At 43.0% G+C, this 24,013-nt stretch overlaps 5 protein-coding genes across 5 annotated transcripts; 4 read left to right on the top strand and 1 right to left on the bottom strand.

Moving 5' to 3' along the window:
* Positions 1–7,205: 7,205 nt before the first annotated feature.
* On the bottom strand, positions 7,206–19,863 carry LOC119769321 (zonadhesin-like). Its single transcript, XM_038261326.1, has 8 exons — positions 19,774–19,863; positions 18,784–19,715; positions 15,848–15,977; positions 14,735–15,781; positions 10,082–11,058; positions 9,856–10,011; positions 8,299–8,446; positions 7,206–8,235 (listed from the first exon to the last, which is right to left on the bottom strand). Exons 1-8 carry the CDS (start codon positions 19,851–19,853, stop codon positions 7,245–7,247), a joined length of 4,461 nt encoding a protein of 1,486 aa, XP_038117254.1. The 5' UTR covers positions 19,854–19,863; the 3' UTR covers positions 7,206–7,244.
* On the top strand, positions 8,748–10,046 carry LOC119769385 (von Willebrand factor D and EGF domain-containing protein-like). Its single transcript, XM_038261472.1, has 2 exons — positions 8,748–8,893; positions 8,957–10,046. The coding sequence occupies exons 1-2, from the start codon at positions 8,814–8,816 to the stop codon at positions 10,017–10,019; spliced, it is 1,143 nt and encodes a 380-aa protein (XP_038117400.1). The 5' UTR covers positions 8,748–8,813; the 3' UTR covers positions 10,020–10,046.
* On the top strand, positions 11,498–12,680 carry LOC119769387 (von Willebrand factor D and EGF domain-containing protein-like). Its single transcript, XM_038261474.1, has 2 exons — positions 11,498–11,619; positions 11,677–12,680. The coding sequence occupies exons 1-2, from the start codon at positions 11,540–11,542 to the stop codon at positions 12,476–12,478; spliced, it is 882 nt and encodes a 293-aa protein (XP_038117402.1). The 5' UTR covers positions 11,498–11,539; the 3' UTR covers positions 12,479–12,680.
* Positions 16,067–17,317, top strand: LOC119769386 (von Willebrand factor D and EGF domain-containing protein-like). Its single transcript, XM_038261473.1, has 2 exons — positions 16,067–16,294; positions 16,349–17,317. The coding sequence occupies exons 1-2, from the start codon at positions 16,215–16,217 to the stop codon at positions 17,283–17,285; spliced, it is 1,017 nt and encodes a 338-aa protein (XP_038117401.1). The 5' UTR covers positions 16,067–16,214; the 3' UTR covers positions 17,286–17,317.
* Positions 19,864–20,194: 331 nt separating the features above from the next.
* Positions 20,195–22,320, top strand: LOC6045552 (von Willebrand factor D and EGF domain-containing protein). The gene is made up of 2 exons (XM_038261470.1): positions 20,195–20,307; positions 20,367–22,320. Exons 1-2 carry the CDS (start codon positions 20,228–20,230, stop codon positions 22,039–22,041), a joined length of 1,755 nt encoding a protein of 584 aa, XP_038117398.1. The 5' UTR covers positions 20,195–20,227; the 3' UTR covers positions 22,042–22,320.
* The last annotated feature ends 1,693 nt before the right edge of the window (positions 22,321–24,013 follow it).

Genomic DNA, 24,013 nt, shown 5'->3' with positions numbered 1-24,013 from the left:
CTGTCCGCAAAATTCTCCGGTGGTCACCTGCTGCAGGGGTCTCTCTGTGGCCTCGGTAATTTAGGGTGGACGCCGGTCGGTTGTTGGGGCCAAATATTGGCCCTGTTCAATTGCGCCACGGCATATCGGCGCGGGTCCAATAGAAGCCGGAGATGTTCTATAGATGGAGCAGCAGCCACGGATCGTTTGATTGCCCACCCAGAAGCAATTTCATGCCAGGTTGCCAGATAAATTTGGAAGTGCCAGATTTTTCAAGTGTCAGCCAGAATAAAAATTCATGCTTTATGTGCCAGATATTTACAGCTTTTGCCAGATTTTTTTTTACTTTATGCCCAGTTTGAACATTTTTTTGATTAAAATAAAGGAATTTAATTGAAGATCAAATAAATTAGAATGTGTTTTTCTCAAAGAAAATGTAAATTCAACAGTTTTGAGGCCTTAAAACCAGTGAAACAATCTGAATTTTATAAACTCTTGAATTAATTCATATCCTCTCTCTACTTTACCATTTAGAATTGTTAGATTCTCGTCTGCCAGATTTTTCTAGATTATAATCGATACTTTGCCAGATTTTTCAAATTTGACCTGGCAACCCTGCCAACAAGTGTGCTAAAGACTCTTCATGGACCAGATAGTCTCATCACAGTGTATTTTTTGGTATCAATAAAGAAAATTGCATTCTTTTTTCTTAGGGAAACCTAAATCTAAAGCTGAAGCTAAATCAAAAATTATAAAGAAAAAAAAATAAAAATAAATATCCAAAACCATATTAGGATTAATAAATTTTGGCTGATTTCGTAGTACAGATTTATTTTTAATATGACTTTTGAAACAATAAAAAATCCAAAAATCCTGCGGTGCCTTTTTTATAACAATTGTTTGGAATTTAACAGACCTTGATTGTTTATCATATTTTTTCATCAAGTATTCAGCGATTACACGTCAAACCAGCAGTTTCCAAATCAAAAGTGCTCCGATTTCTCTTCAATTTGGCATTGGAGTTCCTTGGGCAAATTAATTGACTCATATTTTTTAGTTTAGCGATTAGGTTGGGCCTGTCCAAAATAGGGTGGTGCATAACACACAGAAAAAAATCAATTCTCAAAACCGTGAATAAATTCACGATTGTGAGAACCACGAAGGAATATATTCACGTTTATAGTGCAAATGCACCATACTCATGAATAAATTCCTTCGTGGATCTCACATTCGTTAACTTTATTCACGATTACGGGAATTGATTTTTTTCTGTGCATGCTTTTTTAACGATTTTCACAAAAATATTTTTTTCAATAAATCGTGTCTGGGGAACGGTCGAAGAAATTATAGCTCGGTACGTTTCAAAAGCAAAGTAATTAGTTGGGCTTTTAATAAAATTTTTAAGACATTTAAAAAAAAATAGCTGATTACACTTGCAGATCAAATGTAAACTTTGTTGTCGATTTGGTCCCGGGATCCTTCAAATTCATTCCATCCAACCGAATTACCATACAACAAATATGGGTCTGAATATTTTGTCCAAGGAACTTCCATGCCAAATTTGAGTCAAATCGGAGCACTTTTGTTCTGGATTTATTATATTTTCGAGTAAAAAAAGAAGTGTCCTATCCAATAATTCGATGACTTTTTAAACTGAAAAAGTTGCATTGCGTGCATTTGGTGTGGGCAGGGTTGGAGTGAGAAGATTTTTAGTTTTTGGTATGCAATGAGAGTGGAAAGTGGATTTATCTTAAATGTAATTACTAAAGTAAAGGTTATACAGAAAAAATGATAATATTACATCTGGGAATAGAACCAGATTTTGTGTTAAAAAATGTGTTATTTTATATCTGAAATTGATGAAATTTCAATCACCTTCTGCTAAATTTCATATTTTTATCATTTTTTTGATGAGAAATCTACTCAAAAAAGTTATATTTTTAAACAACCTTCCAAAATTCATTTCGAATAAGGAAACTTTGCATTATAACATATCTTAATTTTTACGATTTATAAATACATATTTATGATGAATTTGTCAAACACTTCTTGAATACTATCATCAGTACCCGGAATTAGCCCTAGAGTGGTTAACAGAATGCATTTTATCGAAAAATATAGTGAAATACTTTTGGATTGCTATTTTTTTATAACTCTAAAATTAATATAATTTTTTTTGTGTGCACTTTTTACAGTTTTTTATCGGAAAATATAGTTTTTCATAGAATTTAAGTTTCATAAAATCTTTATGAAAAATGTGTGTCTATTCTTATCTTCGGCCCAGAAGATGTCCATTTTTATCTTAAAAAACGATTGTTTGGAATTTTACATCTTCTAAAAAAAGTTAGCTTGAAAAAGGTGATTTATGGAGGACTTTCATCATCAACACCTACAAGCAACGTTGCCAGTTTGCCAGATAAATCTGGGAGTGCCAGATATCAACAACTTTTGCCAGATTATTTTTACTTATGCCCATTATGAACAACTTTTTGATTAAAATAAAGGAATTTAATTGAAAATCGAATAAATAAGAATGTGTTTTTCCCAAAGAAAATATAAATTCAACATTTTGAGGCCGTAAAATCAGTGAAACCATCTGAATTTTACAACCTTTTGAATTAATTCATATCCTCCCTCTACTTTACCATTTAGAATTGTTAGATTTTCGTCTGCCAGAATTTTGTAGATTTTAATCGAAACTTTGCCAGATTTTTTTTAATTTTGACCTGGCACCCTGCCTGACCCTACTTACAAGTGATCTAAAGACTCTTTATTGACCAGATAGTCTCATCACAATATACTTTTTGGTACCGAAATAATGAAGAAAATTGCCTTGCCAAAAACGTGGACGTGGATTTAATGTATTTTATTTAAGAGTAAAAAAATGCGTGTCCTATCCAATTATTTAATGGCAAAAACAAGTTAATGTCTAATATAATTATTTGTACCAAAAATAACTATTTCTTTGATGTCCAACATTTTATTTACGGAAAATGACAAATGAGCATGAGCATGAGCATGAGAGACCACTCATGGTTGTCCTTCTCCGTTGCTGAACAGAACCGTAATATTCTTTCAGCACTACTGATCATAGGCTTCGACTATCAAGTGGTATTTCCCTTATCAACAGCATGTATGAATGCGCTGAAAAGATAAAACACCATGATTGCCAAAACAAGATCAGTTGCGAATAGGTAACAGTCATTGGCCACCAACGGCGCCCGCCATGTCAGTTTGTAGATCTCGATTTTAAGGGACGGGAATGTTAGTTAGCGCAGGTTGCTACTAGGGCAGCTGATTTACTCTGTGCTTACACCCCACGAGCGCCAGGAACCTGAAAACTTGTTAGTAGGATAGGGTGTTTGGTCAGGATTCATCATAGAAGATGATGATGCGACCCAAAATCATAATGTTTGTTGAAAGGTATTATATTTTATTCTCAAGGCAAACAATCGGATGCTGCGGATGAGACATTTCCCGTTTAACTGTTGTTAAATTTTTAATGAAATGGTTTAATCTTAGACAGCCGGCTGTGGAAAGATAAAACCAAATAATATTTATTTATAAAATGAGGTGTTAAACGCAATGCTGCAATGATTGCGTAGTCTGATTTTTAATTATATAATCATTTAGTTCATAAATTTGTTACGGAATAGACGCGACGAAATCAACCATCAAGTGCCTTCCGATCTTCGTTTTGGAAGCTAGATAATAATGAAAATCAATTCGTTGCCTCTCGAGCTACGATGCTATGGAGAGGGCTTAACACACAAACAACCGACGTCGTGCCCTCCGAGCTACGAAGCTATGGGAAGGTCTTTTCAACACAAAAAAAGACTCGCGCACCACACGACGTTCTTGATGAATCGACATAATTTTGTTACGCGATAAACCTAACTAACTCAATCGTCAACTTGCCATCCAATCAGCGATGATGAAGAAAGGGCTTGAAGCACACAATAACTCACCGATTATTATGAATAATTTTCAAGATCGATCTTGTAATAACTACAGCGCGACTCACTCTTGATTTTCACGATCCCGAATACAGCACAAAACGAACGCCGCAAAAATCCATCTCACAATACTGATTTGTTTTTTTTTTCATTTTTTTGCTTTTTTTCACTTTGCAAAATCAGGTGATTGGACTTTAAAGTAGGAAAAACTTTGTAGAAGAATTGAAAAAATACCAAGATAGGAATTAAATAAATTTGAAGAAAGAAGAAGTGAACGGAAATGAAAAGTATTAGATTTTTTTTAAACATTCTGAAAGCAATATTTTAAGTTCCTCGAAAAGAATCCACTGCACTGCTCAGGATGTCACAAACACGCAAAAGCGCTGAACCGACTTCTATTTTTCCGGTTGTCTCACATAAAAACTAGACGGTTTTTTGAGATAATCTTAAGCCAACGAAAAATCACAACAACATCAGCACAATTTTGCCAACGGTTTACCCAACGCTCACTGTTTCTCACGGTTTTCTATTTTCCACAAAAATTTACTTGTCTTCTTTGGTTTAAATCAGCTTACAAGTCACACAACACAAATCACTTCAAAATTTTCAATTAAAATTCCTAAAACACTACTCAATTGGCAGAGTTCGTCGTGCACCAAAGAGTTCATCAATTAGGATTTGTCCACTTACACTTAGTATTTTTTGATTTAAACGGAACGCTCTGCTGGGAAAGCAAAACGTCTGACAGCGTCTGATAGCGCAAAATCGATGCAGTTAGCAACGTAACACCAAAACCAAAACAAAGAAAAAGAACCACAAATTGAAAATCTTTTCGTGCCTTAAATTTTTACAGAAACACTAAGAAACCGGAAACTTTCACCGTATCATACTCAAGTAGGTTCTAAACAATCTTTTTATCACAATTTAGACACAACAACGCGCGTTTCACATCGAAAAAACACACAAAAACATACTCGCGCACGATTAACCAACCGCACTTGGCCAGTGCTGCCAAAACTCCTCTCTTATTTACGGAAAATGACAAATGTAAATCTAACTTAGAAAATCTTACGTAATTTTTTTATATTTTTTATCAATACTTACATTTTAAAAGAGCCAAACATTAAATTTTTGGCCCTTTTGAATAATGGTCCTGATTTCAAAATTTTTAAAATATTTTTTTTAATATCATAAAATTTCAACAACAAGAAATGGATGTCTCTGAAACAATTGCAAGGGGCTTGATTTTAAAACTCAAATGAAATATTTTTATTTCTATACATCTGACTTGATCATCCATCATAAAAGAATAGAACAATTTTGTTAATGTACACTCAAAAAAATGAGTTCGCGTAAACGTGAACAGCCTTCATGCCAACGGGAACCAGGAAGAAAACTGTTCACTTTTATGGTGCAATGCACTATAAAAGTTGAACAGTTTTCTTCCTGGTTCCCGTTGGCATGAAGGCTGTTCACGTTTACGCGAACTCATTTTTTTGAGTGTAGTTAAAAATCAACTAAAATTATCACACAAATTACCTATATTCCTTTGACTCCCACCCTGGACCACCCAACGAAAGCGAAACCGCGAGGCGCGTGCAGCGAACCTTTTACAGGAACTACCGTGCCCACAGCAACTCAGAAGCCCTGCGTGTGGGGCCTCGTCGAACATCCGGAGGTCTAATTGCATGCATCGGCTGGCCATGCATTGATCTCCATACATTCAGTCCAGGTTCTACCAGAGCGGGGCTCTAAAAAAAATCCGTGAAGCTACCATTAAAATAAATGCTTGCGCTCCAAATCGAAGTCACGGAGCCGGTCCAACCTGTGCCTGTCCTGTCCTGTAGCGAGAGCGACTAATAAATTCGTCCAATTGCTGGACAGGCCTCCATCGAAGAAGAAGCACCACCATCATCGAGGGGCCTCCTCTTCATTATCGTCATCAAGGGTTTATTAAAAATTCATTTTACAAATTATTTCAAATGTGCACCACGTAAATAATCGATCTTTGACGGTGCGCGTAACCGCGCGGAGGAAACGGTTTCGCTCTCAACCTTCCCTTCATCAAGGCAGTATGGCAGGAAGCAGGAGGAGGAGCATTGATTGATCGTAATTACCCCCCACCAAGAAATCGGGGGACTGCTTCTGGGCGCAGGTTCACGATGTCACATAATTGCTTAATAAATGAACCACTGGGTGCCGGTTTTCTGGACCGTTGCGAATTTGGACGGGGGTTTGTAGACGATGGACGACGTCACCGTGGAGCCGTGTCTTGACGATACTGGGTGGTATTTAGTCTACCAAACCTTTAAAAAAAGGAACAGCATTGTAAAGGAATCCATAATTATTTATAATTGCCGGTCCCGGTTCTGGGGAACATATTCCGTTTGGAGGATGTTTGGAACGGGAGTTATTAGAGCAAAAAAAAGTTTGATCAGCAAAATTACCTTTATAACTAATGATATGTCGTGTGGTGTTTTATTAGGGAACAATTAATCTTTTAAGTGACTTTTGCGAAGATCTTCATTTGGCAAACTCTCCCACACAAAAAAATCCGAAATCGCAATTATTCCCCCGACAATCTCCCGTGTGGCAGCAGCTCCTATCAAGCGGTCATTTATCTTCGCCCGAACAGGGAGTCCCAGCCAAGCCGATCGCAGGACAGGGAGATGATTATCTCGTAACAGCAATTGTTCATGTCCACCACCCTGCCCCAGCTGCTGCTCCCCGCGCACAATCATTAAGGGCCACATGCTTCGATTTACTTAAGACCTTCCTGCGTCCTGATCACGCGCAGAGATCTGGGAGATTGTTATCTCCTGCCCGAACCCGCCACCGCGCCACCTATCTGGGCCCCGCAATCGTCGCACGCCGGGATCAAGAACAAGCCCGCTGAACATGGGAATCAACTTACGCTCTCCTTAATTCAGTCAAACCGCCAAGAGTAAGAACCGAGCGCGCCGGAGTAGCCGGACTTGTTCGGCTGATTGAATTTTAAAATTGCTTAATTTGATTTATTACAACTAAATAATATCGTACGGGGTTTTAATCCGAGGCTCGGCGGCAAGATCATCCGGTTGAGAGGGGGAACACGCCGACATGTGCTGCTTGGAGCTACCTTGCCGGGGGTAGGTTTGCGGACTTAATTCGAGTTCAGTGCGCATGCTTTTAAGCATCATCACAAGGTTTGTAGACATGGTTCGGAAGGTCGGCCCCCAGAGATAAGCTCGTGCAATTTAGATAATCGCACGGTAACGTAAACACTGAAAGATTGAAGGTTTTAAATTTATTCGTATCGGCATGATTTCTTCAAAAGACTGTTGATAGCAGATTCGTTGGAGTAACTGGATCCAGGAAAACATTTGAAGATCTGCATTTCATCAAGTTGGCTTGCGTTGAATGCTCCAGAATGAATCCTTCGTTGCATCGAAGGACGTTTGGGGCAATACAAGTACCATCGCTGATGTCCATGAACGTGGGGTCACAGCTGGGTTTACAGGAGTTCGGATCAGTTGAGGTGGCGTTATAACCTAGGGTACATTGACAAGTATTTGGAGCAACGCAGACTCCATTCTGACAACCGCTTTCGCAAATTGGTTCACAAACATTTGATTCTACTAGACTTCGTGAGAATCCTTCCCTACACGTGCAGGTATTCGGATTGGTACATTCTCCGTTGAAGCAGGTCGGATCACACTGTGGAATACATCGATTCCCTCTGAACAGGAATCCCTCCTCACAAAGGCAACGATTTGGCTCAACGCAAGTTCCATTACCACAATCCGCAATCTCCGGATCACACGACGGAAGACAAAGATAATCCGATTCAGGAGATTGCTCAAATCCACGTTTACATTCGCAGGTATTCGGAGCAATGCACCTACCATTTTCACACGGAATCTCACAAACTGGCACGCACTCCGTGTCCGTTTTCTTCGTATAACCCGGATGGCACGTGCACTCTCCCTGTCCGGAGCAAACACCAAAGATGCAGTCCGACTCGCACACCGGCACGCAGCGATTCCCCTGCAGTTGAAAGCCCTGATCGCAATCGCACCGGTTCGGTCCGTTACACGATCCATCGATGCACCCCCCGTCACAGACGGGCTTACACTCCCCCCGCGAGTCCTTGGCGTATCCTTCGCAGCACTCCGGCACCGATTCCGTGTTGAACGCCAGTTCGCACGTGTTGGTGTTGTAGCCGGAATCAATCATCGACTGTTTCCACTTTCCCCAGCATTTGTAGTCACACGGGGTATGCCTTGACACGTAGACATGACCCCACTTGACGTATGGTACGCTGGAAGGTTAGTGGGACCTCAGAGATACGCTTGAAAAAGTTAGTTTGAAATCTCTACAATACCTTACGTTCTTCCAGCAGATCTGTCCCCACACCAGAGGTATCACTAGGAGCAATGTGCAAATTTTCACCAAACATTTCATCTCGAATCGCTCTACTTTCACGGAGTGTGAAACAACAACTGGTGTCTTTGGCGCTTTTATCCCAGGTTACACGCACTTGGTCGTTTATGGTCCGTACACATCCTGTATTACCTCACGTAGGTTGAATTGCTGGTGTAACTGATAAAGAAAGAATTTGCTGAATTGCTGAAATAATGGTTATAACTTTATATATAACTTTTATTTCAACCTGGAGATGTCAAGCTAATACGGCACCGACGATTGCCTGCGGAAGAGTTCACTTTATTTTTGATAAGTAATCAGGTCATATTGATAAACGGTTCCGGGATCGCTGCGGAGCTATTAAAGTTATCATACTGTTTACTTGATGAATGAAATTTTGCTTGAGAAATGAGACCTTATTAAGAGCCGCACCTTTTCTTTCACTGTTCCATTCTCAAGGAGGGTATCTCCAAGATGAGATCGTGGATGCTTGCGACCGCTTTGCTGGCGATTCTTCCCCTTATAGCAGCTCAAAGATGTACCGTCTCCGTCAGGTTTGATCAACACCACCTCCTAGCCGAACCAACTCTTCCTAATCACACTCTTGTTTCTTCCAGAACGCCTTACGTCACGACGACCTATAGGAAAATCAGTCGTGACACCACCTGTCACTGGAAGTGCGTCCTCAAGCACAAAAAGCAAATCAACACCGACTACGACGTCGTCAATACCTGCTCGATCAACTACAAAACCACGACCCAGTCGGTGTGCTGCGAGGGCTACCAGGAGACGGCGAAGGGATCTTGCGAACCTGTCTGCCACGGGTGCCAGAATGGCACGTGCGTCGCACCGAACAGCTGCACGTGCAACGCGGGCTTCCGCAAGCAGCTGGGAGTCTGTGTTCCGGTTTGTGAACCCGAGTGTGGCCATGGAACGTGCGTAGCACCCGGGGAGTGCTCCTGTCGGGATGGGTTCACAGCGGATCCGAAGAAGGGGTGTGTTCCTGCCTGTGAACCTCCTTGCCTGAATGGGGACTGTGTTGGGTTGAACACTTGCGAGTGCTTCAGTGGATTCTTGGAAACAGTGGAGTCCCATGTATGCATGCCGGAATGTGATCCGGATATAGCGGATTGTGGAAGTGGAACCTGTGTTGGTCCAAACCGTTGCGACTGCGTAGAGGGATTTATATTCGAGGGGAATCGATGCATTCCAAGATGTGATGCGACCTGCATCAACGGAGCATGTACAAAGCCAAATACCTGCACATGCAACGAGGGATTCGTCAACAGTCCAGCGAATCCATCTGAATGTGTTCCCTTCTGCAGTAGTGAATGTCAAAATGGGACCTGTGTGGCACCAGACACTTGCCAGTGCCTTCCTGGGTATCAGCAATCCCATACTGTAGCCAATTCTTGCGAACCCAGCTGCGATTCCAAGTTTGTAGACATCGCCAATGGCGAATGTATCGCTCCTAATGTTCTTAAGTGCAGTGAGGGATTCCAGCTGGAATACTCACCACTATCCGGACGGACCTTCTGCCGATACCCGTGTGATGCCGAATGCGTCCATGGACTGTGTCTTTCGGATGGATCCTGCCAGTGCTGGGACGGATTTAGTCCCTCTGTTGGCGCAGACAATGTTTGCGAACCGATTGGAATGAATTGCACACAATCTTTGTGAGTGATGTTAATAAAACAATAAAAACTAGATTTGGACTAAAATCTTGATTTATTTAATTTTTCAAGTTGACGTAAGCAATCCCGTTGGTATCTCTTGTCCACCTTCGACGCTAGATCTGCACCTCATCAAGCCAGATGAGCGTTCCAGCACGTACCCTTCCATGCACCGCAGAACATTTCGAGCAATACACAATCCATTGCTGATATCAACGTACGTGGGATCACAGCTCGGTTCGCACAAGTTCGGATTGATAGAGCTTGCGTTGTATCCACCAGAACACTGGCAAGTGTTAGGACCTACACAGGACCCATGTCGGCATCCACTCGCACAAATCGGAACGCAAACATTCGGATCCCCTGAACTGGTTGAGAATCCTTCCCTACACGTACACCTGTTCGGACTGGTACAATCTCCGTTGACGCAGGTCGTATCGCACTGCGGTACGCAGCGATTACCTCTGAACACGAATCCGTCCGCACAACGGCAACGATTCGGCGCAACGCACGTTCCATAGCTACAGTCCGCAATCGTCGGATCACACTTTGGAAAGCACCGATAATCCGAAAGCCAATATTTCTCAAATCCGTGATCACACTCGCAGGTATTCGGCGCAACGCACCTGCCGTTCTCGCACGGAGTCTCACAAACCGGCACGCACTCCGTGTCCGTTTGTTTCGTGTACCCAGGAAGGCACGTACACTGCCCAGGCTTGGTACAAACCCCGAAAACACACTCCACTTCGCACACCGGAAGGCACCGATTCCCCCTCAGTTGGTATCCTTCAGCGCAAACGCACTGGTTCGGCGCGCTGCACGTTCCGTTGATGCAACCCCCCTCGCAAACGGGTAGACACTCCCCGTGGGAGTTCTTCGCGTATCCATCGCAGCATTCCGACCGCAGCTCCGTCTTGGACGCAAGCTCGCACGTTTGGGCCGTGTAGCTAGAGTCCACGATTCTCGTGTGAAAGGCGAAAATGCAATGGTAGTAGCAATTGGCCGTTCTGGATACGCGAGTTGTGCCCCTTTTCAGGTACTGAACACTGGAAGTAAGGATTACACAATCTGATGGCACTATGAAGCTATTTTTGATACCTTACCTGACATCCTTCAGACAGATACGACCCAGCACCGTGGGTATCAAAAGCAGAAGAGCGCAAGTCAGAGTGTAGAGTTTCATCGCGATGGTTACCTCTTTCTTCAGAAGTGTGCTGAACCGAGATGTGCCAGTTCTATTTATTTCAGTTGGTATGATACCACGCGCTACTCGAAAATTGCTAGTACTTCTAAAAGGTTAATATTGAATTTGGTAACAAACTTATCAACAAATTATCGTTGATGTTAATAAGTAGTGTATCAAGTGTTACGACAAGTGCAGAACTAACAATCAATTTTGCTTTGATTGCTGCAAACAAAATTCACGTGGAGTTGGGCCAACTTCTCAGCACTCGCCACGTGATATCTGGGAATAAAATGTCCTAGCGGGTGGTTTTACGAATCAAATTTCATCAAACCCTCAACAAGATGAGAACATTGATCGCTGTAAATGTCGCGCTCGTGATACTTCCACTCATAGCAGCACAGAACTGTGTCAGGGATATCAGGTATGGCCATTAGAAAGTTGGACAAGTGCAGTTTTAAAATAACTTTCAATTTCACAGCAATCCTCGCCTCGTAACAACTAGCAAGCTAGTCAGTCGGACTTACGACTGCAACTATGATTGCGTGTTTTCGTACACGGAGTATGTCAACACAAGTTACATCGACTATGACAGTTGTTGGTTGAACTATGAGGTGAAACAGGAGTCCGTGTGCTGCGAAGGTTACAAGCAGGATTCCCTCGGACAATGTAAACCAATTTGCGTGGGATGCAGCAATGGTCGGTGTACCGCGCCAAATGTGTGCAGCTGTTACGCCGGGTATCAGGATCAGATGGGAGTCTGCATTCCAGTCTGTGAGCCAAAATGTGGCCACGGCACGTGCGTAGCACCAGGGCGGTGCTCCTGCCATGAAGGGTACGTGATGGATGCGCAGAAAGGATGCGTTCCTGTTTGTGATCCGCCCTGCCTGAATGGTACATGTACTGGTGTGAACACTTGTGAATGCTTTAGTGGATTCCGAGAGGTCGCAACAAAGTCCAATAAATGCGCGCCGGAATGTGAGCTAGAAGTAGCAGATTGTGGCAACGGAACTTGCGTTGAGCCGAATCGATGCAGATGTGCGGAAGGGTTCACATTTGAGAACGATCGATGTATTGCCCACTGTGATCGTGCTTGCAGCAACGGAAGCTGCACCAGTCCAAATACTTGCACTTGCAACGCCGGATACACCAATAACCCGGCTGATCCATCTGAGTGTGTTCCCTTCTGCGATGGAGGTTGTCAAAATGGATCCTGCGTTGCTCCAAATACTTGCGAGTGTATTGGAGGGTTTGAACAGTCACATCGATGCGAACTTGTGTGAACCGAGCTGCGATTCAAAGTTTATTGATCCCAGGAAGGGAGAGTGCATAGCGCCTAATGTTTTGGACTGCAATGCGGGGTACGTGCTGGAATATTCCTCGATATCTGGGCGGACCTTTTGCAAACGCTCGCAGTGAATGAAAAAAAAAACTGTAGAGATAGTCAATAAAGTCATATCGTCGCCGTCGTGCTAATTTGTCGTACATGCATTTTGAGCCAAATTGAGTTAAGAACGCCATTTTGTGCAGCTTTCAATACCTCATCTTTTAACCTTTACAGACCCCCGAAATTCGATTTTAATCCTGAGATATTCAACGAAATCCGAAAAAAATCCTTGCATTTTTGTCACTACAAGTAGTTGTCAAGTAGTTTCAATCTTGTCGTGCTATCTTGTCACTCCCTGAAAATTGATGTAAGTGCGACAACTGGCCAAAGGGATTTCAGTTCAGAACGCGTTTGACGGACGTGCAAGTTAGACTACCGTAAACATTTGTAATTATAACTCGGGACTCCAGCAAACAAATTTAGGGGAAATATACCCTTTCTAATCAAACACCTATCTTCGTCATATGAAGAGTTTGATGCGCGATTAAAGCTCCAAAAATACTATTTAGGATATAAACGTACCAGCAACGGCACTGTTTCGAGTAAGCACGCAAATTTATGCCATTTACTGGCCAAAAAAGCATCCCGATGATGCTATGAGACGCGGGTTCGATTCCCGCCTTATCCACTGAGCTTCTATCGGATGGTGAAGTAAAACGTCGGTCCCGGTTTCTCCTGTCTCGTCAGAGGCGCTGGAGCAGAAATCCCACGTTAGAGGAAGGCCATGCCCCGGGGGGCGTAGTTGCCAATAGTTTCGTTTCGTTTTTTTGGCCAAAAAGTTCAAATTTAATGCACTTTTGATAATAATTTGTATTTTGCGAGACCATTTCTCATCATTTTGGTGGCACATACCTCCACACGCAAGATGAGAGGTTAACTGCTTAACTAAAGTCGCCATCAGTATCTTTTCACTTGCGCTAACGATTTCAAAGCGCTTAAGATATAAAATTGCTTCCAACTACCGGTAACATGTTCTTTTGCACATTCTTTAGTCACTCACTTGAAAAATAATCCCGAAACATGTAAGTAATTAGCAAGCGCCAGCCAAAAAACAAACGCGCTAAGTCTTTTGACGTTTCAGTTTTGACTACCCATTCCAATCGAAGGCTGAAAAAAAACCAAGCGAGAAGCGAAGGCAAATAAAGAACAAAGGGTGGCCGTCAACACCACTACGGCACCTGTTGGAGTGAGCCAGTGATGCCAGGAAATTTTCTCTATAAATGCTACTTTTCGTGAGTGTTCGCTTAAAATTTCATCAATTTTGGCAACACGAAGCAGACCCAAAAGAGCGCTGGAAGAAAAAAAGAACTAAGCTGAAAATAGAAAAATGGGCGTGGCCCATTTAGAATGATTAGAATGCAGCATCATTCAAACACGACCGCTTATTGGGCTTAAAATGGGTATATTTCCCCTATCCATACTTCGGGACCTGTGTGGTGCGAGCTCTGTCACCGTTTTCACACCAGCTCAAACTGTCAAAATTGCACCAGTATTTCAAGGATTTAAACGCTATGGTATTGCAGATTTTCAAAACAGATTTTTTTTTCATAGTTTTTTTTTTAAATTTTATTAGCTTTTAAGGATTTTAATGATGTGTTATTCTTATAAATTGGAAGTTGTCAGATTTGTTTACGTCAAGCTTCGTGTGTGTGTGTGTGAAATTGTTTGAAAAATCGTTGTTTTGTGAGTTATTTTAATTATGTTTAGTATTTTGTAATTTGAGATTCTTGATGGCCGCGATCTGCGTTAAACGTGGTTTTAATTTTGCGAAATTCATTCAGTTGTATAAATGGTGGAGTAAAAGAACAACTGTGTGAAAGCATTTAAATATGATCATAAATAAGTTCATAGTGAATAAATTCAGCCCTTTTAAGATACATTGAAAAAAAGTATGATAAAATTTACATGATATCATTTAATATCTGGCATACCATAATTTTCTATGTACTTTGACTATAACTGACAGCTCGCAAAACCTAGTTCGGGACAATGCACATAATGGTCAGCCAAAACGTGTTTGTTATTGTTTACATTGCGTGCTTTCATTTTTGTTTATTCAAGGTCAAACATTAAAACGTGTTTTTCTCGGAACGTCGAAATGGCGGGTGCGACAAGATAGCACGACGAAGTCGATTTACAAAATCTAAATGTTTATTTACTTATCGGTTCACATATACTAACGCCTTCTAGGGAGGGGGTGAATCCGGGCCAACACCGGCAAGAGCCGTCCGGAAGACATTGCGCATTCACGCATTCCGGACTACATCGGGACTGGCAGCGTATCAAGCCAGACTCCACAGAATGCGTCAGTTGATATCCTTCGTTACACCGCAGGACATTCGGTGCAATACACTGCCCATTGGTGATTTCAAAGAACCTGGGATCACAGCTTGGTTCGCACGAGTTCGGGGCTGCTTCAGACGGTTGATATCCATGCAGACAGAGACAGGTGTTTGGAGCAACGCAAGTTCCGTTGGAGCATCCCTTGTTGCAGATGGGTTTACACACATTTGGTTCCGAACTTTTGTTGAATCCTTGCTTGCAAGTGCAGGCATTTGGTTGCGAACATTCAGCGTTGATACACGTTGGATCACAACTTGGGACGCATGCGTGTCCCCTGAACTCGTATCCCTTCTCGCAATCACAACGATTTGGCTCAACGCAAGTTCCGTTTCCACATTTCGCGATCTTTGGATCGCATCGTGGTTTGCAGCGATGCTTTGAATCCCCGGCTAGCTCAAATCCGTGCCTACACTCGCAGGTATTAGGAGCAATGCACTTGCCTTGTTCGCACGGCGGATCACACACGGGTTCACACACCCTGTCCGTCCAGTTCCTATACCCCGTCAGACAGGAACACACTCCAACGCCTGTACAATCTCCAAAAATACAATCCGGATCGCACACGGGAACACAGCGATTCCCGCGTAACCGGAATCCCTCCTCACACCCGCACCGATTCGGCGCAACGCACCGACCGCCTACGCATCCTCCCTCACAAACCGGTCGACACTCACCCCGCGAATCCTTTTCGAACCCATCGCAGCACTCCTGCTTCGTTTCCGTCCTGAAAACCAGCTCGCAGGTGTTCGTACTGTAGCCCGACTCGATGTAGATCTTGTGCCACTTGCCCCAGCAAACGTAATCACACGGCGTGGTTCGGGACACGTGCTGGTTGCCCCACTTGACGTACGGCACTCTGAAAGGGGGGTTAGAGCATTTGAACGAACTTATCGGTGAAAGGTGGACATGAGTGAGTGTTTACCTGACTTCCCGCGGGCAGAGGCGCCCCACTGCCAGCAGGGGCAACGATAACAGAAGAGCGCAGGTCAGTGCGAATACCTGCATTGTGAGTTTCTTGGGGGAGAGTACCGGTGATTGGCGCCTGCACAGTGCTATTTATGGTCTTCATATCGGAGGGGAACTTTTCATTCAAGAAAAGTTGTATCAGTCAATCAACTGTTCCTGAGGGGATCCCCTTGACACAGGGCACTTCCGTGAAAGATCAATCTTCAATCTAGATTTGCAGACATGAAAATACTCTTGTTGTTCGCAGTTCATTCATTAGACGCTATAAATGAAGCAGGTGATATCGAATCAAGTATTACTTTCCATTGAGCTTTCACAAAAGGATGAGTTCCTGGATCGTAGCTTACGCATTGCTTGCAATTCTTCCTCTCATAGTGGGGCAGAATTGCACCAAAACTGTCAGGTAAGACTCAAAATTATCAAGTGATGCGCCTAAACTAAGTATTTACCCCTGCAGCACACCATATCTTGCAACGTCTTCAAGTAGGATCAAACGAAACACAATATGCCACCATAAATGTTGGTTTTGGTGGAAAAAGCAAATCGACACGAGTTTCAACAGCTTGGACCACTGCTCGATAAATTACAAGACGGAGAAGCAATCGGTTTGTTGTGAGGGTTACAAGAAGATGGCATCCGGGAAATGTGAGCCCATTTGTCACGGTTGCCAAAACGGGCGTTGTACCGCTCCAAATGTGTGCAGCTGCGATAAGGGTTTCCGTAATTTGATGGGAATCTGCGTTCCGATTTGTGATAATCCCGAGTGTGGTCACGGCACGTGTGAAGCACCTGGGAAATGTTCCTGTCACGAAGGATACGAGTTGGATCGTGCCAAAGGATGCGTTCCGAAATGTGATCCACCCTGTTTGAATGGAGATTGTGTTGATCGAAATACCTGCGAGTGTTTCTCTGGGTATCAAAAGACATCGGAATCCAACGTTTGCGTGCCGGTGTGCGATCCAAAACTAGCGGATTGTGGCAATGGAACCTGCGCTGGACCAAACCGTTGCACCTGCGTAGCAGGATTTGTATTCGAGAAGAATCGATGCATACCGCAGTGTGATCCTTCTTGCGTCCATGGAAGCTGTACCAAGCCCAATATCTGCTCTTGCAGGGAAGGATTCGTCAACAGTGTAGCAAAACCAGCTGAGTGTATTCCCTTCTGCGATGGCGGTTGTCAGAATGGAACCTGCGTTGCTCCCGGCACTTGTGAGTGTCTTGGAGGGTTTGAGCAATCGAATGACGATCCGAATGTGTGTGAGCCAAGCTGCGATCCGATGTTCGTGGACACCAGGAGGGGAGAGTGTGTTGCGCCCAATGTGCTTGAATGCGATCCGGGATATGTGCTGGACTATTCAACGCTTTCCGGAAGGATGTTTTGTAGAAGGTTGTGAATGAATACTTTCATTAAAATGTTAAGCCTAATAAGCGGTCGTGTTTGAATGATGCAGGATATTCTGGATTGTTCCTTGTAATTTACTGAAGCCAAGCCAACGAGTAGAGCAACTTTTTGTGCACATTTCTGTTCATTTTCACTTTCACTAAAAGCTTTTCTATTTCTTTTACAAGCATTTAAAACAAATATTTCCTTAATGTATTCTAATCAGACGAGAATGCATTGGGCTACGCCCATTTTTCTATTTTCAGCTTAGTTCTTTTTTTCTTCCAGCGCTCTTTCGGGTCTGCTTAGTGCTGCCAATTGTGATGAAATTTTAAGTGAACACTCACGAAAATTAGCATTTATAGAGAAAATTTCCTGGCATTACTGGCTCACTCCAACAGGCGCTGCTGGTGGAGATGGTGGCCATCCTTTGTTCTTTATTTGCCTTCGCTTCTCGCTCGGTTTTATTCCGCCTTCGATTGGAATGGGTCGTCAAAAGTCAAACGTCAAAAGATGAGGCACGTTCGTTTTTTTAGGGCACTTGCTAATTATTTACATTTTTCGGGATTATTTTTCAAGTGAGTGACTAACTAATGTTCAAAAGAACATGTTACCGGTAGTTGGAAGCAATTTTATATCTTAAGCTCTTTGCAAACGTTAGCGCAAGTGAAAAGATACCGATGGCGACTTTCGTTAAGCAGTTTAGCTCTCATCTTGCGTGTGGATGTGTGTGCCAACAAAATGTTTAGAAATGGTCCCGCAAAATAGATATTATGATCAAAAGTGCATTAAACTTGATCTTTTTGGCCCGTAAGTGGCATACATTTGCGTGCTTACTCGAGGCGATGCTGTTGCTGGTAAGCCTAAATAGTATTTTAGGAGCTTTAAGCGAGCATCAAACTTTCCATATCGACGTCATCGTGCTATCTTGTCGCACCCGCCATTTCGACGTGCCAAGAAAAACGCCTTTTAATGTTTGACCTTGACAAAACAAAAGCACGCAATGTAAACAATAACAAACACGTTTTGTTTGGCTGACCATTATGTGCATTGTCCCGAAGTATGGTTGAAGTTGGTTGCTGGACTTCCGAGTTATAATTACAAATGTTTACGGTAGTCTAACTTGTACGTGCGTGAAACGCGTTCTGACCTGACATTCCTTTGGCCAGTTGTCACACTTACATCTATTAACAGGGAGTGACAAGATAGCACGACAAGATTGAAACTACTTTCATATGTAAAGTGACAAAAATGCACGGAGTTATTTCGGATTTCGTTGAATATCTCAGGATTGAAATCGAATTTTGAGGATCTGTGAAGGTCAAAAGGTGAGGCGTTGTAAGCTGCACAAAAAGGCGTTCTTAACTCAATTTGGCCCAAAATGCACGTACGACAAGTTAGCACGACGGCGACGATAAGACGAAGATAGGTGTTTGATTAGAAAGGGTATATTTCCTCAATACGCTTTTGTTAAGTTTATGTTGAAAAAAAATTGTTGCATAAATTATCCTAAATCTTCAATGAGCAATGAATTAATCCAGATAGTTGAGAGTATTCCAATACGAATCCATTGTTGCACTGAAGGACATTTAGGCTTATACACTGTCCATTCCTGACGTCTACATACTTGGGATCGCAGCTGGGTTCGCACGAGTTTGCCACCGTATTGGATTGATGATATCCGGGAAGACACTGGCAAGTGTTGGGGGCAACACATGCTCCATTGTGACATAAGCTGCTGCAAACTGGAACACACATATTTGGACGCAATGAATCTTGTGTGAATCCTTCATCACAGGTGCAGTTATTTGGGCCAGTACATTGTCCATTGATGCAGGTCGGATCACACTGTGGAATACATCGATGATTCTCAAATACAAACCCTTCCTCACAACTGCAACGATTCGGTCCGATGCAAGTTCCGTTGCCACAATCTGCAACTCCTAAATCACATTCCGGCGCGCATTCAATGGAACCTGTAACCTGTCGAAATTCCCTGAAGCACTCACAGCTGTTCACCCCAACGCATTCCCCGTTCCGACAGGGTGGATCACACCTGGGAACACATCCCCTATTTCGATCCATCTCGTATCCTTCATGGCAAGAACACTGTCCGGGCGCTTCACAGGTACCATGACCACACTCCGGCTCGCAAACCGGCACACAAAATCCCGCCTCGTTCCGGTATCCCTCGTTGCAGCTACAAACGCTAGGGGCGGTGCAGCGGCCGTTGCTGCATCCGTGACAAATGGGCACACAAAGGGGCGCGATGCCCGAGTAGCCCGCACAGCAAACTGGTTGAGCGGACGCTTTGTAGTCTACCACGCAGTTGTCAATGGTCCAGTAATCGGTGTTGACCTGTGTTTGGTGGCTGCGCCAACAGCGGTAGTAGCAGGTCTTGACCCGGTGAATTTTCTTGTCCGTTGATTTGATGTATGGAGTTCTGGAAGGTGGAAGAAATCAATTAAAGCGGTTGACAAAAATATGCGTTATAGATATACCTGATAGACTTGTAACACACGTCAGTGTTTGCTAGAGTTAGAGTTGCCAATGTAACGTATAATATGACTAGAGATCTCATCTTGAACGCACTTCCCTTAGAAGTAATTTGCAAAATGATTTTGTATTGACTACTTATATGGAGGCACACTATCAGTTTGTGTATACATTGTATGATGTGGATTCTGGTGTTCCGTACTATCAAACTCTTGATTTGTTCGGTGGTTCCCCGGATGGTGAAGAATTAGTCCTTTCTTGCATTTATCAGACAAAGATGACCTCGTTGCACATGCTACATATGTTATGTAATCGCCAGAGGGAAACCCCACGATACAAAAGAAGTTCAGTGAGTCAGACCATAAAGATATGAAGGACTAAGTTTACTATATCTTGAAATAGAAAGCTGCTTCGAAGGCATTTAAGCTTTAGCATTTCGTTACATCGGTCACTTCGAAGATGAAGTATTCAGCAGTAAGTGGCGTCTTTCTATTAGCGTTACCTCTCACGCTAGGGAGTATCTGCTGGCGCAACGTTAGGTATTGCTTTCTTTGCAAAGTTTGATTGATCTTCCTACTAACCCTAGAGCATCCCACAGCGTTCCCCACGTGAAGTGGGGCAAACAGTACGTGTCCAGAACCGGCATTTGCGACGCCAAATGCTGGGGAAAGTGGCACGAGCTGGACATCAATTCTGACTACTATCGGGATACTTGTGAGTTGGAGTTCAAGACGGAACTGCTACCGGAGTGCTGTCCCGGGTACGAAAAGGACCCTCGCGGAGAGTGCCACCCTGTTTGCACCGGCGGGTGCATCAACGGGAAGTGTGCTGGGCCGAATCGGTGCGATTGTGGGGAGGGGTTCCGGTTGCAAGTGAATCGTTGCCTTCCGGTGTGCGAATCGCCGTGCATTCGAGGTGTCTGTACTAGCCCTGGCAAGTGTTCGTGTCTTCCAGGGCATGTGAGAAGGTCGGACACAGAATGCGTTCCAGTGTGTGATCCTCCGTGCGAAAATGGCAAATGTATTGCTCCGAATATCTGCGGTTGTAATCATGGGTATGAGAAATCTACGAAATTTACTCATGTTTGCAACCCTCGTTGTGATCCAGAGATCGCTGAATGTGGCAATGGAGAATGCGGTGAGCCAAATCTTTGCATCTGTGAGGAAGGATACATTTTTAGAGGACATCGATGTGTACCAACGTGTGATCCAGCCTGCATCAATGGAGATTGTACAAAACCGAATACTTGCACCTGCAAGGAAGGATTCTCACGAAGTTTAACCAAACCGAATGTTTGTGATCCAATTTGCGAGAGTGGTTGTCATAATGCAACTTGCGTAGCTCCAAACACCTGTCACTGTCTGCATGGATATCGACCTTCCCGAACAGCCCCGAATTCGTGTGATCCAAGCTGTGATCCAAACTACTTCAACACCAACAATGGACAATGCAGCGCTCCGAATATCCTGCGATGTAATGAAGGATTCCTACTGAAGCACTCTCAAGAATCCAACCTCATATATTGCAAGTCCCGGTGTAGTCCGGAATGTGACAATGCTCACTGCCTACCAGATGGGACTTGTCGGTGCTGGCCGGAATTCATTCCCGCCGAAGAATCTCCCCACATCTGCGAACCTCTCTGTGACCCCCCGTGCGAAAACTCGACCTGCGTCGGTCCAAATCAGTGCAAGTGCTGGGACGGCTATCAACCAACCTTGGAGAACGTTTGTGCGCCATTTTGTGACCCAACCGTAGTGGACTGCTCGAACGGAAGCTGTGTCGACGCGAATACCTGCATCTGTGACGCCGGGTTAGAGCTGATCTCCGCTGAGTTTAACGTTAGCTCGTGCTATCCAGCTTGCGTGGAGCAGTGCACCAACGGGTTCTGTCCGACATCAGCCGAGGTCTGCGAGTGTCTCCCCGGCTACAACCGGACCACGACGGATGAGGGCTGTAGGCCGGTGTGCGAAGATCTGTGCCTGAACGGGGCCTGTACGGCACCGGGAGTTTGCTCTTGCGACGTTGGGTTCATCCTGCAAAACGGAACTTGTGAACGAGCTTGGGAGGAGTCTCGGAGTAGTTTATTGCAGAGTTCTACGATATGGTTGATGGTGGTAATATTGAGTTTTGGTTGTGCCTTATACATTTTACGCTTATTGGTTTTTATGAAAACGAAAATATCTTGTGGAGGTAATGAAGAAAAAGATAGAATAATTGTGAGATATTTCACTGAAGGGATTACCAATCCAGCTGAGAAGGAAGAAATGTTATAAATATCAAACTTTAAGTGAATGATTAAAAGAAGTTTTTCCGTGTTTATATCTAGACACTCATGAGGCCATCAACATTTTTTGCGTAGGATTCGAAGTTCACATCTTTCAGAGGATAATCGGTACATAAAAGCTTGCAGCTTTCGTTTGGCACGCACGCGACTCTCTCAGTTTTGCTTAAAAAAATACTTCTTGATTCTGGAAAGATCATTTTGTGAAACGAGGGGTGTATTTGTTATTTTTTAAAAAATCAATCCAAAAAATATTGAACCTTGAATTAAGAAATAATAAAAACAAACTTATTTTGATTTTTTTCAATATTTTTATTGTTTTTTAATAAAGTGTATTGTTGTACCCCTTGAACATTTTGAGTTTTTTTTTTCAACAAACAAATTTCGCTTTCAGCACCACGGCTAAACTCTTTGAGAAATAACCTTAATTTCATTGGTCAATTTTCTTTTTTTTTCCCTCATGTATCCTAGCTTGAGGCAATTCCTTCGCCACTCTCAAGTGTCTTAATTTCATCGTCAGAAGATTTCCCAACAAAAAAAAACCAAAGCATATTTGAAGGTCAACCCAACAAAACTCTGGGTGGCACTCCGAAAAAAAAAAAACTCAAACGTTTTTAATTCCGCTGACGGCCATCCCAAAAATTGAGCAATTAGACGGCTTAGGGACCACCTGAATGGATCGAAACGCACGCCTCGGACGTGGGGCTCCGAAGAAATGGCCCCCAGCGCTGGACCCGCCGCGCGCGCAATGAGTCAACTTCCTGTCTGCGGACCCAACCCCAAGGGATCAGCCAAGGCCGAAATGCCTGGCGCCGATTCGTATCGCTCTCGCGTGGGTCCTACGCCAGACGATGACGACGCTCAGGAGTAGACTAATTTTTACCGACTTCCTCTCACGCAATGGTGGGTTGAGGGGTGGGGTCTAGAAAATATTTGTTTTATTTTTTAATTTATAAATAGTATTTAAAAAATAAACAAATCGATTTTTTAGTGGCTAAGCATTGGAAAGTTTAAAACTAAAAAATATTTAAATCACTCATGTAACCCCTTTCCGGAGTCAGCACACAATTCCAAAAGTCATCCCGAGCTGAAGCACGCCCGTTTTTTCACTTTCGATCGCTTAAGCGCGGCGACGAATTGTAAACAAACATTCAATTAGACAGAATTTATCTAAATTACTAAATTGGTTTTGCTTTTAGAGTGTCTCGAGCGTTTTTTCTTCTTTACTCTTTTTTTTTCGTTCACACACTTCTGGCTCTGAAGTGTGTCTCAAAGTTCTTGTTCTTCTTTTCGAGCTTTTTTTAAGGGTTCCTAAACGCACTGCCACTACGCCGACGCTGACGAGCTAAATTGCTTTCTAAGAGCTGTGTTGAGTTCTGGTGATGTCCCGTCACGATACGATAGGCGGTCATGTGCGACGATGACAATTTAGGACGGTGCAGACAAATCAGAAGAAAATGATTATTTTAACAGTCTTCTTAATTATTTTCATCTAAAATAAGTATTGTAGTCTCAGTCATGTGATGTTATAATTTATTTTTGATAAAAATCATTCATTATTTTATTCAAGAGTTCCAGCTTTATATTATTGTCAATCTTTTTTATAGATTTTTTAGAAACATTTAATTAAAAAAAATCATGTCAGAGAGAGTGAGAGAGAGAGCACATGATTTTAAACCAAACACTAAACTGCCCCTGATCGCATAAATGTCCCATATGCATTTGCATCGCTTTTGAGTTATTAATGCAGATTAGTTCAAAATCGTGTGCTCTTTTAGAAAAGCCTACAACATCCTGTACTTTTTTTGAAAATCATGAATCCAGTTTTTTCATGAAAACTTAACACGTGTGAAACAAACTTCAAATGAGCAACTCTCTACGAAATCGGCCGATTTCGACCATTTTTATTTTTTGCGTCATTGGTTCACCCATACAAGTTTCCATACAATTTTGGCTGCTGTCCA

This window comes from Culex quinquefasciatus, chromosome 3 (assembly GCF_015732765.1).
Source record: "Culex quinquefasciatus strain JHB chromosome 3, VPISU_Cqui_1.0_pri_paternal, whole genome shotgun sequence".
Taxonomy (NCBI): domain Eukaryota; kingdom Metazoa; phylum Arthropoda; class Insecta; order Diptera; family Culicidae; genus Culex; species Culex quinquefasciatus.
This window is presented reverse-complemented; position numbering and strand designations above follow the sequence as displayed.